Source organism: Microchirus variegatus (genome assembly GCF_963457635.1).
Source record: "Microchirus variegatus genome assembly, chromosome: 14".
Lineage (NCBI taxonomy): Eukaryota > Metazoa > Chordata > Actinopteri > Pleuronectiformes > Soleidae > Microchirus > Microchirus variegatus.
Genome location: NC_139815.1, coordinates 18,944,640 through 18,960,887, shown reverse-complemented (window position 1 = coordinate 18,960,887; position 16,248 = coordinate 18,944,640). Strand labels below are relative to the sequence as shown.

At 41.3% G+C, this 16,248-nt stretch overlaps 1 protein-coding gene across 1 annotated transcript in view; it reads left to right on the top strand.

Moving 5' to 3' along the window:
- Positions 1–16,248, top strand: part of LOC310936991 (transcription initiation factor TFIID subunit 4) — a gene marked incomplete at both ends in the record, with an annotated part of 81,274 nt that overhangs the window by 55,769 nt on the left and 9,257 nt on the right. Inside the window, one exon of the mRNA XM_083901170.1 lies at positions 2,304–2,426. Within this exon, the coding sequence (XP_083757296.1) occupies positions 2,304–2,426 (123 nt within the window). The remainder of the gene's footprint in view (positions 1–2,303; positions 2,427–16,248) is intronic.

Below are 16,248 nucleotides of genomic sequence, written 5' to 3'. Positions count from 1 at the left end.
TCTGGAACGTGTTCTACATCTAGTGACCTTTGCTTAATAATTTCACTCAACAAGTTCCAGTTCTGTGCGTCAAAAGGGCATCAGACTGGAAGCGCTGGTGTTTATGTGACTGAGGCACTATTGATCTGGAGCTGACAAATGTATGCATCCTGCCAGCTGGTTATTCTTTGAGTCTTTGAGAAGAATGTCTCTAGTGACCTTTGCAGATTTCAAAAATAATTGTACCTTTGGTTTGACATTGCTGACATGGCCTTCATCCATATAACACCCCCAAATATGCAAGATAATGCAATGGAATTTATTGCTGCAACTTCACTAACTTTTTAAATCATGGTTATGTTAATAACAGACAAATATTTGTTTAAAAAAAAAAAGTAACAGCACATTTTAGAAATTTACCTAAAGGTCTAGTGTTAGGGTTAATGGTAGGGTTAGGGTACAGTAAACCGTAACAAGACTTGGGGTTAGGGTTAATGGTAAGGTTAGGGTACAATACACAGTAACAAGACTTAGGGTTAGGGTTAGGGTTAACAGTAGGGTTAGGGTATAGTAAACCATAACAAGACTTAGGGCTAACGGTAGGGTTAGGGTGCAGTAAACCGTAACAAGGGTTAGGGTTAGAAATCCTCGTACAGTCAGGTCAGCTGATAACATAATTCTAGCGACTGAAATAGGATCCACATCCCTTATAGAGCTAATACTGCTATATAGAATTCAAACACCTACATGTTCAGGTTGAACTCAGTGATAATGTTTGAATTAAACCTGTTTGGTTTAAAAAAAAAAAAAAAAAAAAGAGGAGAAAGACAAACCTGGCCCCGACTCTCGCTTGTATCATCGGGCCCGGCATAGTGGCACCAGATTGAAATCAGAAAAGTAGTCTCTACCGTTGTCATGGCGGCCTCTTCGCTGACAGGAAGCGCAGACTGGAGGGTTGCAGATGGTAAAGTGACGTCTTCATTCATCATACAGTCATAAATCTGAAAATGCAAGCAGTTGCTGTGGGCGCTGGGAGACCATGCCTGGTGCCAACTGCCAGGCAAATATGCCGGCATCCTGGTGCCATCAGTGAGATGGCACACACACACACACACACACACACAGACACACACACACACACACATAAATACACTCTCTCTCTCCTCCATCTCTAACATCCGGTCCTGATCCACATTTTCTGACTTTCCACTTCATGATCTTGTCCCTGTCATTGCTGTTTCGTGGGCATTTGTTTCCACAACATCTTTGTTGTCAATAAAGTCTTTATTGTAGTTTTTTTTGTAGTTTAGCCATTCAGTTTGTTAGTTTCCACCGCTATTATTTCCCCCGTTCTTTGTATTGTCAGTGTGTTTTAATCTTTTAATAGCTCCGCTGTGCTAAATGTGAAGTGGCAACACCCTAAAGGGCATGCCTTGCCAGAAGGGTTTTAGGAAGAAAAAAAAAAAAAAGGGAGCCAACTGCATGCACATTTTAGATCAGACTTTCTACGCCAAAGCAACCTTTCACAGTGCCATCTGAAAGTAACGTGAAATTTTCCCCCTGATCAGACAACATGCCTGCCTTTCATAAAAACACCAGCGCCCAGTGAACACATGCTGAGAGATAACAAAAAGAAATTGAAAAACATGAAAGCGCTCATTGATTGTCCCTATCCGCCTCAACCCAGGCGGCTCTCTCACCCAGCGGGCAGGCAGGCTGGTGGGTAGGCATTCCCTGTGCTTTGGTCAACATCGATAGACACAGGCTTGTATATGCGTATATGTGTGTGTGTGTGGACTGCGGTAGCATGTTGGAGGGAGTGTTGACACCCTCTGTGCCATGGCCCCAGGCCCTCACACATCCACTCAATACAAAGGGCAGCTCCAAGCATCACTGGGTTGCCCCTCAGCCCCGAGGCGAGACATGACATTACCTCAGGCGGTGCCTCCACACAACCTCCCCCGTATACATCACAAACATCACCATGTGACTACAAACATCACACACACACGCACACACACCATCACTGACAGCAGCCCTTTTGGCTGACAAAAGGCTTCCATTTTGTTCATCTCAGCACAGCATATATAATACATAGTTAGACATTCGACCAAAGAGAGATCGTCTTTTACGCTTACGTTTAATGTTTTACATTTGATCCTCTCATGTTGCACTATTCTCACGAGGTGATAGGACACCTAAGGCTCTTTTTTTTACCCAAATCAATGCTTGTGATGCTGGGGGCCACACAACACATCCCATCACTGATAAGTTTCGTTCTCTAATCTTCGTCTTCTTCTCTTTGTCTCTCTTGTCTTCACCAGATGCAACAACAGGAACTGGCGCAGATGAGGCAGCGCGACGCCAACCTTACAGCACTAGCTGCCATCGGACCCCGCAAAAAACGCAAGGTGGATTCACCGGGGACCACCCCATCAGGGACTGAGGTTAGAGCCAGCCTTACTTTACACAGCTTTGTCGTAAGCTAAGCAAACCTAATACAGTACCTAATACATACCATACAGTAAAGTCTTGTTCTTTGAAAACAACATATTTCTGAAGAAACCCGGAAAACAAACGGTGTGTCTCTTACAGCAGTTTGTGACACTGAATCAACTCAGTCACCTGCGTGTGTGTATTATTTAAGCTTAATGCATCTGTTGAGAGAAATGAAATTACACATGTTCCTCCATGCCTCCTTAAATCCAATAATTTGAATTTAAGGCCTTAAAAATGTCTTAAATTCTCCTACAATCTCATAAAAGGTCTTAAATACAGTTTTGAAAGGTCTTAAAATCTATTATCTATGACGTTACTTTTATTTAAAACATGCATAAACTTCAGTCTCCCTTTGAAATGTTTCTATTTTTGAGGATGCGATACATAACTACAACACGGAACTAAAGTAGGGCCACCTGTGCTGCCCGGTGAGAATTTATCGTACAAAAAAGTATTTTTGTACTTTTTTGCCAGTATGGATTTTATATGGATCTTAAATTGTATTCATTATGGTCTTAAAAAAGTCTTAAATTTGACTTGTTGAAACCTGCAGTGACCCTGTATTATGAGAGAAATTATTTCATAAAATTATTAACATCTATAGAAAAATATCTGAACAACAAAATGAGTGGTTCATACAGACCTGCTCATGATTATATAGAACATTTCCTGTCCTGCTGAAAGGAGCAGGGAGAGATGGATGAGTCAGGGTTCCCATGGATCCTTGAAATCCTTGAAAATGTCAAGGTTCTTGAAAGTTTGTGTCGCCCTAAATGGACATTAAATTTTGTGTCATTTTGTGCCGCCTACTGTTTCATGCCCCGCAGACCAAGCGTCGAGTCGTGTTGTGGACACTGTTCACCGTCTCTCTCGGCTTTTGACGTGAGATTCCGTGCAGAACAATGAGCGAGTAATGTTACGGTGATGTCTGGGAAGTGCAAATCCCAAGATCTCTGGCTCACCAAAGACTGACTTGCCCAAGATCCCAAAGACAATCACTTGTCCAGATGCAGAGTGTGCTGCAAATCAATATAAGTGGACACCATGGGCGAAGCGTTTCCTACAAGTTGCCCTCCCATCTTTAACTGTGTCAGCACACTTCATTTTTAGGGAATTTTGTCCTGGAAAGTCCCTGAAAAGTTCTTGAATTTAATGAGGGAGCTTTAATATTGATTCCTCCAGCTTATTGAAAGCAAATGATTACTACAATCAAACAATATTTACCATTCTTCTAGTTCAGTGTTCCTTTGTTAGTCCTCAAATGAACTTGTGTTTATCTCTGTGACTTTATCTCTTAGACAGTAACTCTAAACTCTGAGGAAGAAAAGGATGGATATGAGAAAAATACAACTTCAAAAGCAAGATCTTGTGGTTCAAACACACACAGGGAGAAGCCTAAATCATCATGGATTCAAATGGAAACTAGCATCTTTGATCCCTCACCTTTGAGTTCTTTAAGAGAGACAATTTTAAAAGTTTTTTTTTTTTTTTTTTTTTAAATGGGTATTTCCAGCAATTGTCCTATTTATCATAGATAAATATGATATTGGCAAACATTGAAATTCAATTAATGCACATTATTGGTCTAGTCTTGGCGTAAAATAAAAAATAAAAAATTAAAATCATTAATTGACCTTGGGAGAGAACATAAACTGTTACCAACACAGATATTTTTTATATACCTACAAGTTTGGAGTGTTGTCTCACGTAATAGAGAAGGCATTCTGAGTCTGAATTGTCTGAAATGCAGGAGTTACTGGTATTTTCAGGCTCAATTAAAGGAAAAATAAGCCAATTTTAGGGAGTTCGTCGTTTCCACTGTTCATAAAGATCTGGGGAAATGATCTCGGGTTGGAGTTTGATGGAAATACCCAGATAAATACACTCCCCATAACAAAGTTAAAGAGGCAAATTTCAAAATTCTTACAGTCTCACACCTGTAAGATAATTTAATTCCCCGTCTTTTCCCACCCCAAAATAAAACTAACATTGGATATATACTCCTGATAGATCGGACAAATGCAGCAATATTATTTTTTAATGAGTGTTTAGCATATTGGCATAATAGAACGACAATCCACTGAGAAGAATACTGTAATCTGAAAGAAATATACTGTATATTTGCCTTTTTTTCTATGTAGGCAGCTTTGTGTGGTCATTTTCTTGCTCTGTCGACCCTGACTATGCTAAGTTTGAGTGTTGGGGGCTGCTAAATGGGATGCAAGAAATGACTCACTGAATATTCATCGACAAGACAGTGAATAAGAAATAGGGATGCACAAGTGCAGGTAAGGCATTGTTTGCCAATACTGGCTGCTGTTCTGTTATCAAGCCACACATTTGAGATCCTTAGTTACTTTTCAGGAACAGTAACAGGGATTCTCAGATTGCACTTCTGTATGTGCAGTAGTCTCAGTATTTGACACCTGTCATACTGATAAAATACCATTTAGACAAATTTTATACGTGACATCACATCACAGTCAACTTCTAGGACATCATGTCATCTTAAATTCACTTTTAAAAAATTACACTCAATTGCCCTTTAAAGTTTTAACAGTATGGCAAAATCAAGGCCTAGCATTTTAGATGCTTTTTTTAATCATGCGTTTTGCTACGACTTCAGTTTTAGAACCGTTGTGTTCCACACATCGTCCTCATGCTTACCCGTTTTAGCAGTGTCCTTTTTTTTTTTCAGGAGTTTCACAGCAAATCTTAGTCAGCAAATGTGACAAAGATGGTGGGAAAATATGTGAGAATGTGTTGGTGACGTACTCCCATGTGACTCTGCCCAATCTGTTCTTAATTAAGCTGAACTGTGTTGTGCTGGAACGTCTCTTGTTTCAGTTTCCATACGCACAAACTTCAGTGTCATATTCCTCCAGCATCCGGTCATACATGAAGCCATGCACAGTCAATGTCACATTTTCCTTCAGGCGGGAGAGACATTTGAATTCCAAATATTCCTCTGTACGATGAATCTAAAATAAGGCAGAATTCTGAATCTCGATTGGTCGTTTTATTAGCATACTTATCGAATTGCATCTTTGCATCCTTTGCTTAGCAGCAATATGCTGCAGAGGAGCGTAGCAATGCACTTGGTAAAAAAGGCATAAATAACAAAATAAAAGCATTACTTCTGGTCCTTGAGTGCAATGGCAACCTCTATCAGGATGTTCTATCCTGATGGGTATTAGCCTGTGACCTTCTGCTGCTTTCAGGCAAGAAAAGCTTCCTCAACTGCTTTCCCAAATACAGTTATACAACATAAACATGAATATACATCATGCTGGGCTTCTTATCTTTTTTTGTACTTGCCATCCCTTTTTTAATGTCCTGTTCATGTTTAATTAGAGGGGCATAATGAAGTGAAATCTTAGGCTGCGTCTCCTCTGGAGTGATTGCAGAGGGGGCGGAGGAGGAATCTTAACTTATTTTCACTTGGTTTTTCACCTCCTCACATTTCTTCATTTCACATGGGCTTGAAGTGCCCGCGGCGTTCTCTTTCCCTTCTCCAGAGCAAAGTGAATGTGACTTTTCTAAGGGGGTCACAGGATGCCTGGAGGCCTGTGGGTGTTACTGGACTGTTGCCTGCTCTCAGCTTCACTGAGGGGCTTGTCATAGATTTCATCTCCACAGAAATGAGCCGGGGGGCCCTGGCCAGGAGCACACGCAGCCAACGTTATGGAGGGCCCATGCTGATTATTTCCCTCTGACATTACGTCCTGAGCTTTCCGCATTAATCCCAGACAAAGGCAGCCCTTCAGTGCTGTGCCAGAGCTCAAATTAGGAGCCAGATAATGGCCTTGTTGAGATCCTGCTCTGTTCACGGAGAGGCATTGCTCCCGTTGAAATCCTCCTTTTCAATATTCCTTTCATCCTGTTTGTTCTTTCCCCTCGTCAGACCACCTTCCCACCGTTTTCTGACTGTAACGGAATTCAGGTGACACAGTTTCACCCCACCACACCCCTGTTTCACCCACTGTTATTCTCATGGTGGCTTTGCCTGGGCTTGGGCCTGTGCATGGCTGTGGATCGCCACAGGCTGTGAAACTTATAGCTAGTCAAGGCTGGAGAGAGTCAAGACTGCAGGAAGGAACAAAGGGGCCTTACAGGGCTCCGCAGGGTGGATTAGTTCCAAAGAGCTAATGGCTGGAGGTGCTGGCTCACTTACATGAAGAGGACCTGCTGTGGCCCCAGTGGTGGGTCACTGCACAAGCACACACTTCGAAAGCCTACACTCCAGCTCACAGCTCCTCCATCCTATAGCCACCAACCCTCCAATCAGCACACATGCAGTTTTTGAAGTGCAGTACAAGAGTCGAAGAGTTGCTGCCTTAAAGAGGGTTGGAGGATGAGGAGTTGGGACGAAGACGGATGGAAATCCGTCTATGGCACAAATGTGTTTTGCCCACGATATAATCTTGAAGTTTTTGGATGCCAAAGATGCCAAAACCACACTTAATGCTATGATGTGTACTTTACACATTCTTCACTGATACTTTGAAATCCCCAATTGCTCTGCTCCTGTTCGTATTTTGTTTTGTGTGTGAGGGATGGGAAACAATGATTGTTCCATCACACTCTCCATATTCAGCCCTTTCCCACTTTTAACATGCTTCGATTGTTACCGTTTCATTTCCCCTCCATTGATTTTTGTTATGATCTCCTCCATTTGGTGCATCTCGACTAAATTGTTTCGATACGGTGGCTTTTGAAAGACAGATCTAGGCGTCAGCACTCGTAAGGTTAGCGGTAAAGGTTAGCTGTGATGTAGAAACGCTCTTCTTCTACCCACCACAGTGTGCTGCAGTGTGAAACAGGCTCAGAGCTGTGAAACATCCTTGACACATTTACGAGCTTGGAGTTATCACGCAGTCGCTAAGGCCATTTATTACATCAAAAGCAGAGCTTTGTTTGTTGACATAAAATATATATATATGCATATACATAACAATAGCTGTAGCAGCTGAACTGCCCTGGTTTGTACAGGCACACCACCTTTCTCCTATCTGTCTCGGCCAGGCGCAAAGCAAGGGACAACGGTAGGTAAGAGATTTAATAGTGAGTTCAGTCTATTTTTCCATTTGAATTCATTTCACCTTCTTTCTTTGAGGCTGTAGATCAGAAAGAAGGAGTGAGGCAATAGAGTGAGAGGCATGGGGAGAGAGGGGGAAAAAGCACAAGGAAAACTGATGCCCTTTCCTCCAGCTAAATTAACAGGAATCACGTGGAAAACAATCTGAGCCTCCAATGAAGGGGGGGGGACCATTAAAATTAGCCTTGAGCTATGGACTGCACCCAATATCACTAAAGCTGCACTCACTACAGATGTGGAGGCTGGCTTACAGGCAGACTATGCTCTGTTCTATAGCTACAATTAAAATCAACCTCGCTGCCAAAAAATAGGAGGGGGAAAGAGGGGGTAGAAAGGCAGACATGGAACATCAAAGACAGATTGAAATGTGTAGTCAGTAATAAGAGTGGTCTCCAAGCCCCGAGGTTCTCCACAGTCCCCTTGTTAATGAGAAATTTTGACCTCTGGTTTGTAAGTTAAACTTGTAATCTCAGTTAATGAAGTAAATCAATCCCAACTCGGGAGTGTTCAGTGTCTCTCCTTTTTGCCTTCTCCCCACCAACCTCCTCTCTGTCCTTCTCTGGTGTGCTTTTCTCCTTCTCCTTCTCCTTCTCCTCCTCCTCCTCCTCGTCTTACGTCCCTCCCAATGTGCCGCCTTTAACCAGACGTCCAGGTCTTCAACCAGACAAACAGGAAACTCTCAGACCATGGTGGTTCCTGAGCCGGCGGGGGTGTTCATAAAGGACCAACCAGATTGTTTGGTTAAGAAGAAGGTGGTCCACTGAATGGTTTAGTCAAAGGGACAGAGTGGAGGAAACCAATCATAACTACTCCCCCTGGTCTGGTCTGGTCTTTTTCTCCTCCGTGTTTCCTTCCCTATCCAAAGTCTGTTGGGAATATTTGGTTAAAACTATGGTACAGTGGCAATAATGTGCAAATATCCAATTTTAACTCAAACCTCCTCATGTGTTTGCGATCACAACATCTCTCATTCACTTATATCCTCTTCCACCCATGGCCAAACCATACACACACAGAACATGCAGTCAGTATTTTATGTGGAAAGGACGACTAACTTAACCTCTTTTTTACATATGGAGCTCCACTCTTGCTCTTAATCATGAGGGGGCACATGAGCCAACTCCACTGGGTGCATTGGCATTAACCCCTAAGTAGCTGTATACATTTATTTCACCTACCATTGAAGTGCTGCGGAGTGGAATATGAAGTAGAATGACTTATACCAGGCTGTAATGAAGCATATATGGACTCCTATGTGTATTCCTTTTACTCTCTATGCTACATAAATGTGATTAACAAGGGCACAAGGAGGCTGTTATTGGTTTCATATTGTCAAGAAGATTGTAATATTAGTTTGACTTTATGTCTTAAGGCATTTTAGTATTTCCAGAGAGGACACAAAGGAGGCAGAGTTGAGTCTTCAGAATGCTTTCAGGAGCTCCTTGGCCAGATGCCTTCCATTCTTTGAGCTTTAACACAGTGCACTTTGCCAACTTTCCTTTCCCCTGCACAATGCAGAGCGCAGTGGTGCCCACCAGTGGGTATTGCACTCTGGACTATGGGTTGAATCATTTAAATTCCATAGTATAGTATGAACATATAAATGCATTCATTGTTTTCTTCAGTTATTTTCTTATACATTCATACATGTTTCTTTTACTGCGATTCCCTTTGCATAAAATGTGAAACTCAAAATGAGACCTTAAAATATCTTAATACACCGCAACTTTATATACACACAACATACCACAAACAATCATTTATAGTCATACATTAAAGAGTGACAAAATGTGTTACTAACAGTGTGACGGCTTTTATCAATATTAATTGATAAAAGTCCCAAACTGACATAAACCAACAGGGCTTATGAGCTTTACATAAAGTCTAGAAAAAAAGGTGGGCAGGTGGGCTTCAAACTGGGTTATAAAAGTTATCCTATTTATCAAATTCATTAAATACTAATAATAGTGTGGTTAAAACATTCAACATTTAAATATAGTGAATTTAATTGTATTGCGTTTATCTGTAAACACAAAATAGGGCTTCTCAAATTACAATCATTTTTATTTGTATAGTGCCAAATCACACACATACTTTTTTTACATACTAAGGCAGAGTCCTTTCAATATTAGAGAGAGAAGAGAAACCCAACAGTTCACACAATCAGTAAGCACTTGGTGTCATTGGAGAGGGGAAAAAAAAAAACTGGAAAGAAATCTCTGACAGAATCAGACACAAAGATGTGCAGCATCTGCCTTGACCAGTTGGCCTATAACACAACTGTTGACAACTTGAAATTTTAATTTTGCTGAGAATTATCATTCACATCAACAGGAGTCATGATTTCATGTCATCATTTTTCCCACCTGAAAAACTGTTGAAGAGGTGGTTTAAAGGGGACATATTATACAAAATCAACTTTTGAATCATTGAAAGCCTTATATTTGGGACTCTGGAGGCCCTATCAGTCGGCAAAGTGTGAAAGAAGATGACTCACTCATGTTTTTGTGGTCCTCCTCAGTCTAAGTACAGGAGATAAAAAACAGGATGTTGACTTTGGCGCTCATTGGGACGTCACTGTGGGCTAAATTCCTGGAATTGTTGTCTCGAGGAGCTCCGATTTATCCGTAGAACACGCGAGAGTGCTGGCGATGGCAACGGTATCTGAAAACCGGAAGTCCGCAAAAAAGTTTTATTCTTGGCTCCACAGTGCAGCACAGAGTCCTACACAAACTCAGAGGATTTATCTGTCCAGTCTATACATGTTATATATGACAGCAATGTGCCTGCTGGAGCCTGCAAATGATCACTTTTCCAAATGCTAACTGCTGTTAGCTCCCAGTAGTCTCTGTGGCTGATGTCATTTCCTGTCCCTTAAGTTTAGTTTTACTGTTTTTTAAGGTGGACCTAAAGAGATATTACTAAACAGAGCGTTCTGATCAGGGCTGTTTTGGCAGGGTGATTGAACTGCTGTGGTGCTTCATCCTTATGATAATTTGACCAAAGCATGTGACAGACATGTTCATTAGGACACCAGGGAACTAGTTTAACTTGGAGAAATAGGGTATAATATCTCCCCTTTAATGCCTCGGATTGTCCGGGATGGATGTCCCCATTGTTTATTCAATTGTTTGTGGTTTCAAAATTAAGCTCCAACTAAAATAGGTTGGTTCTCAAGAACAGTAAAATCCTCAAAATCATTGTCTTTGTCCCTTTGATTAATTCATTTAATGCTGAATATTTTTGAATTACGGCTAAATAAACCTCACATTTATACGTATCCATAAACGTGCATATTCATATCGACACTGTACTTCTCTTATTTAGATAAAGATGCTGCATATTCATTGTAAGGCAGTGCTTTCTCTCATTCCTGCCTTTAAAACTTTGCCCTGAAATAATGGTTAAATATACAGTTTTGACAACAAAGTTGAGCCCCAGGCACTTAAGAGATACCCATCTTATAGAAATTAATTACCTCCCTTGTTAATCTTGATATAATTAAATTTCTGAAGAATAAAATTTGCTGCTTTTTTTTTTTTTTTCTTCCCACCCTCTGCCTCAGTGCTATGGAGGCAGTTGGATTATGGCTGTCTCTCTAGCTAGCCTGCTGGCCAGGGACATGGGGACAGCCTAACATCCTGGGCCCCCCTGCTGTGCTTCACCGCACTCTTGCAAACCCACTCTCCTCATCCTACGCCTTCACCTCTCAGGGATAGGCAAAGAAAGTGCCTCGATCTCTTGCTTTTTCCCATTCCGTGCCTGCTTGTGTTCCCTCTTTTCTGCAGGGGATAGAAACAACTGGGCCTCCGAATTCTTATTCTTATACGATACGATAATGTTGTCGAACGACTTGAGAGTTATAGTGCGCGGGCACAGCTAATGAAGTTGTCAGCGCAGAGAGCGTCTGAAACTTACATGGCGGAGCCCCAGAGAGCTGTGAGAGTTCTTTCTGTTATGCCTCACTTAAGAAACTCCTGTGTCTCTGTGGTTAATAATAGGACCTCCTGCAATTCTGTTACATTTAACCCTGATTACTCTCAGGGTACAGTTCATTTTCCTTATGCTCGTGTGTTTAATTTTTTTTTTTTTTGTTCCTTCTGACTTTTAAGTTTTATGTCAGCTTTGTATTGTCAGCTGTCAAGGCCTCAGCCGGAGGGAAAGAAATTCGAAAATATTTTTTATCAGGAACTGACAGAGGGGCAAGAAGAATGCCAAGGAGGATGGACGAGAGTGGGTAAATGTGTATAAAGAAGGCAAAATATTACAACGAGATGACAGAAATGCCAACACAGAGACGTTTTTTGAGTTCTCCACAATCTGATTCAGTACTTTTCATTTGCTAATGTGTTGGATCAAGGATCAGCGTTCTGTTTCCAACTCTTTTCTAAATTATAAAGCGCCACGTGTGATTTTATCTGTAACTTGCGTACATGTTTTCGCGTGCATATAATGTATGTATAATGTCAATGGAAGAGAACCTCTGATATTTCAGTTTATACTATATATCCAGGTCAACTTTAAATCAACAAAACAACAAAAATGTACAAGACAAGATACAAGACCTTTTGCTTTTTGGAAACTGTGTAAATTAGTGGATTTATAAGTGAGTTATTCATTCAAATCCATGAAAAGCTATACGACTGTTAGACTGTTAAAACACATTATGCCCTTTTTTTTTAAGGCCACGGGAGGTTTTTTTTTTCTGTCTCCCACTGGAGAGCTCCTTTTTTTGGCTTCCATTTACCCTTCAGTTACCCCTCATAACCTGGACCAACCACGACTTTACACAGCAGCAGCGATGGTCCGTGTAACTGAGTTGCTATAATAATAATAATCACATGTTTCTGATTTAGGATTCTGTCTGAAGACCATTCCTTTAATTGTTTTTGCGCTAAAGCGCTGCTGCGATACAGTGTCCTGTGTTTTGTCTTTTTAACAGAAAAACAGAACGTCTAAAATTAGCTTCAGAAAATAGTGGGGAAAGAACAAACAAGGCGATCCATTAGTACGGATGGGTTATTGGCTGACTTGCCTCCTCTTATGGCAGCCCATTAAAAGTGGTAATGTCTGCCTGCAGCAGTGCCTGGGGAAGAAGAAGGAGGCCATGGAAGGCATATTTCACATGCATCAGACACTAGAATTAAATAGACCAATGTTCCCTAAAAAGACTGAAGTACATCTCTTTCTGATGTGCGTCCCGGGCAAAAATTCATTGATCTTAGAATGTCCCTTGGCAATTATAAAATATTAAATCCAAGTCGCACTTTTCGACTCAGCTTAATTTTTTTTTTCCTCGCTTCTCACTGCTTTCCATTTGACCAATTTAGGGAAGAGAGAAAAAAAAAGTTAGAAATGGATGTCCATGAAAAAAAAAAAACACTGATTATAAAGCCTGTGCCCTCTTTTAGATATCTTTTGTTATGTTTCTGCATTGTTTTTGCAGAAAAGCTCGTGTCATTATGAAGTGGGATGACTTCCCAGAAGAAGCAGAAAAGGACGGGAGATTGAAGACGGTGACAAAAGGCAGTGAAATTTATATGACATCTTTATTTCTGAACACAAGTCGAGTGCCATGTTCTGCTCTCTCGGGGTGACAAATATTTGTCAGCTGCTTTCCATTAGGGTTTGTGGCCCTTCGTGGTGATTGCCTTCTCCCTTTATGTCCCTCAGTGATTACAGAGGGGTCCACAGTTAATTGCTGGAATCATTAAATTTAACATATATCTCAATAAATATAACCAGCCAGCTGTTTGACAAGGTACACAGTTCATTAAGTGTCCTTGCTTGTTTGTCGTTACACTAATTAAGATTTAGAATCGATCGTTGAGTGTGTAATGTACAGTGGAGCTCGCCTTATACGCGGGGACTCTCTCGCTCTGCTCAGACGGGGGCTAAAGCTTTAGCATTTAGCACAGTGACTGCGATGGGAATTAGACATCCTGTGCTAATTAGGGAGACCAATTAACTGTGAAATTCAGGCGTTTCTGACAAATAATCTCAGCAGAATTCAGACATCACCGTGCACATGAATGTTATCAGTCATCGTCTCTCCTGTGGGGAAACAGCAGCATCAAGTCTGACGCCTATACGTTTGTATATGTGCAAGCAGTCTATTATTGTCCCACTCTCTTACGCGGTTGTGCATAGTTGTTGTATATTTAAACTATAGATTAGATTAAACGTAATGTAATATGGGTCTGGGTTAGAGATAATTGTGCACACCGCAGTTTCCTGCGAGCTTGCATTCCCTCTCTGGTTTGATCTCCGAGAACCAGAACAACAATGTTCCCTTTGGTTGTCACAGGGCAAGCAGCTCATCGTCAGCTGACCTCACTTTTCTGAAACAAAGACTTGGCATCGCCAGACGACCTCGATGTTTCTGTGTCTCTCATCCCTCGTTTTTGATTCATGATCACATGTATTTTTTAGATATTGCATAAATTATGTATTTGTTGGACTAATGAACGCCATCCACAGATAGAACTTTGGGAGAGTTGTGAAAAGCTAAATATGGCCCTAAATATCAGTGCACATCATGCCCTGGCAGCTCTGAGTGATAGATGTGGTGGAGCTGAAAAGAAACATTCCTGGCCCTCCCTTTAAAGGGATCTTTATTTATACAAGGTCCGGAGATGTAAACACACCTCCTCAACCACAACAGTGCTTTTTAGTCTGTTTGTGTGTGTGTGTGTATATGTGTGGTCTGACTTGCTGACAAGTAGAAACCAGGTCGCTGCTGTCTTTATTACCTGTCCGACCTATCCCAACCGATGTGTTCCTCGTAGAAACGCATTGAGACGCGCTCATGTTGGTGCGGTCTGTTCCGTTAGAGTTGAATGGAATAGAAAGCTGCCATTACATCATGGCGTTAATGGCTGTGGGTTGTACGCTGAAGCTGTTTGGATACCAGGCGGCGCCAGAGGTGTGTTTGCTGGGCGCCGGTGGGCAACTCCTGCAGCTGCCCGCCTCAGGTTCAGGAAGAATTTAGTACATCCTTTTAGAAGATTTGTAATTATTATGGCAGACAAGCATGTAGATATAAACCAAGTCAATATGTAGATAAGAATTACACATGCACACACACACAGCTGCCTGGAAAAGAATGCTGTTGTATGTAGTTTAATAAAGCAAGTTGCCAAAATGCTGCGCAGGTAGGAAGGAAGCCTCGTGGGCCTGTAGAGCAGGAATCTGAGCGGAGGAATGAGGCCTCAAGGAAAGTGCCAGCTCAACTGTAATAAAGACCTCCTTTAATGAGTTCAAATGTTGCTGTGCTGCCTACCATTTTTACCAATAACCCACCTCGGGTTCCTGATTGACCGCATGTTGTGACTGTCCGGACTCTCTCTGATGGACATGTCGAGACGAAATGTCAGGATTTAAGTCGATCTCGTCATAATATTCCAAATTTATTCTCGAGGGAAAAAAATGCAGATTTGTGAGATTAAAAGTGGCAAATATACGTGAAAATAAAGTCACAGATTTATGAGATTAAAAGTGGCAAATCTACGAGAAAATAAAGTCACAGATTTGTGAGATTAAAAGTGGCAAATCTTTATTAATCTCAAAATAAAGTCACAGATTTATGACATTAAAAGTGTCAAATCTACGAGAAAATAAAGTTGCAGATTTATGAGATTAAAAGTGTCAAATCTACGATAAAATAAAGTCACAGATTTATGACATTAAAAGTGTCAAATCTACAAGAAAATAAAGTCGCAGATTGGTCGGATTAAAAGTAGCAAATCTACGAGAAAATAATTTTTCATACTTGGCCCTAATACCCTGTCGTATAAACTCCATTGTATAAATGCTCAGAATGGTAAAGGAATACTTGACTTTTCAATAGCTAGAGTAAAAACTCTCACCCTTGAAAGCTTTGCTGGAGAAAAAACGGTGACATTTGGGGTCAGGAACTCTCTTTTAAGAAAATTGCTGCAGTAAAGTTATAGTTTGTCTTTCTGGGCCATCTAAATTTTACACTTTCCCCAGAAGAGCCTGGATGTTAATAAGACCTGCTCTTCAGACAGCTGTTTCCCTGCTTCTTGTACTTAGCAGGCTTCACATGAGGTGCATGGGGACTAGTGACAGTGGTGCTGGAACTGAGCCTGTGATGGCTAAATGATGTCAAAAATGGCCCCATTTATGTCAATTTGAAATCAAGAACTAAGTCGTAGGGTGAACCGCTGCCATAAATGTGCTGTTTAATCTCCCCCATCTGCATATCCACTGTGCCCCCTTTGGTGCATTCATTTTCTTTTGAGTGAAATGTGTGACTGCTCATATGAGGATTTATGTGGAGACTGACAGTTCAGCATAAAGCACATGTCTGAAGAGCAGCGGGATGCGTCATGCTGCCTTTTGGTCTCTTAACTCATTCTAAAGTCACTGTCTCTTTGTGCTCGGGTTCTGTTTTATTCATTGCCAGGCTGTGTTGCCTTCGTCTACCCTTTTCTCTAATTGGGACATTTGTAGGATGCGTCCCCCGTTTGTGTGGTCATTTTATGTTCAATGCCAGGCCTGAATTGATAGGCTTTTGTTAAGTGGTTGTTCCTATTTAGAACGTTTCGCGACGATATCAAAGCGACGACCACGAGCCTCATTTGGCAACTTCTCCCAGCTATCCATCGGCTGCAAAAAACACCCCAGTGCCTTGATTATTATCTCAGTCA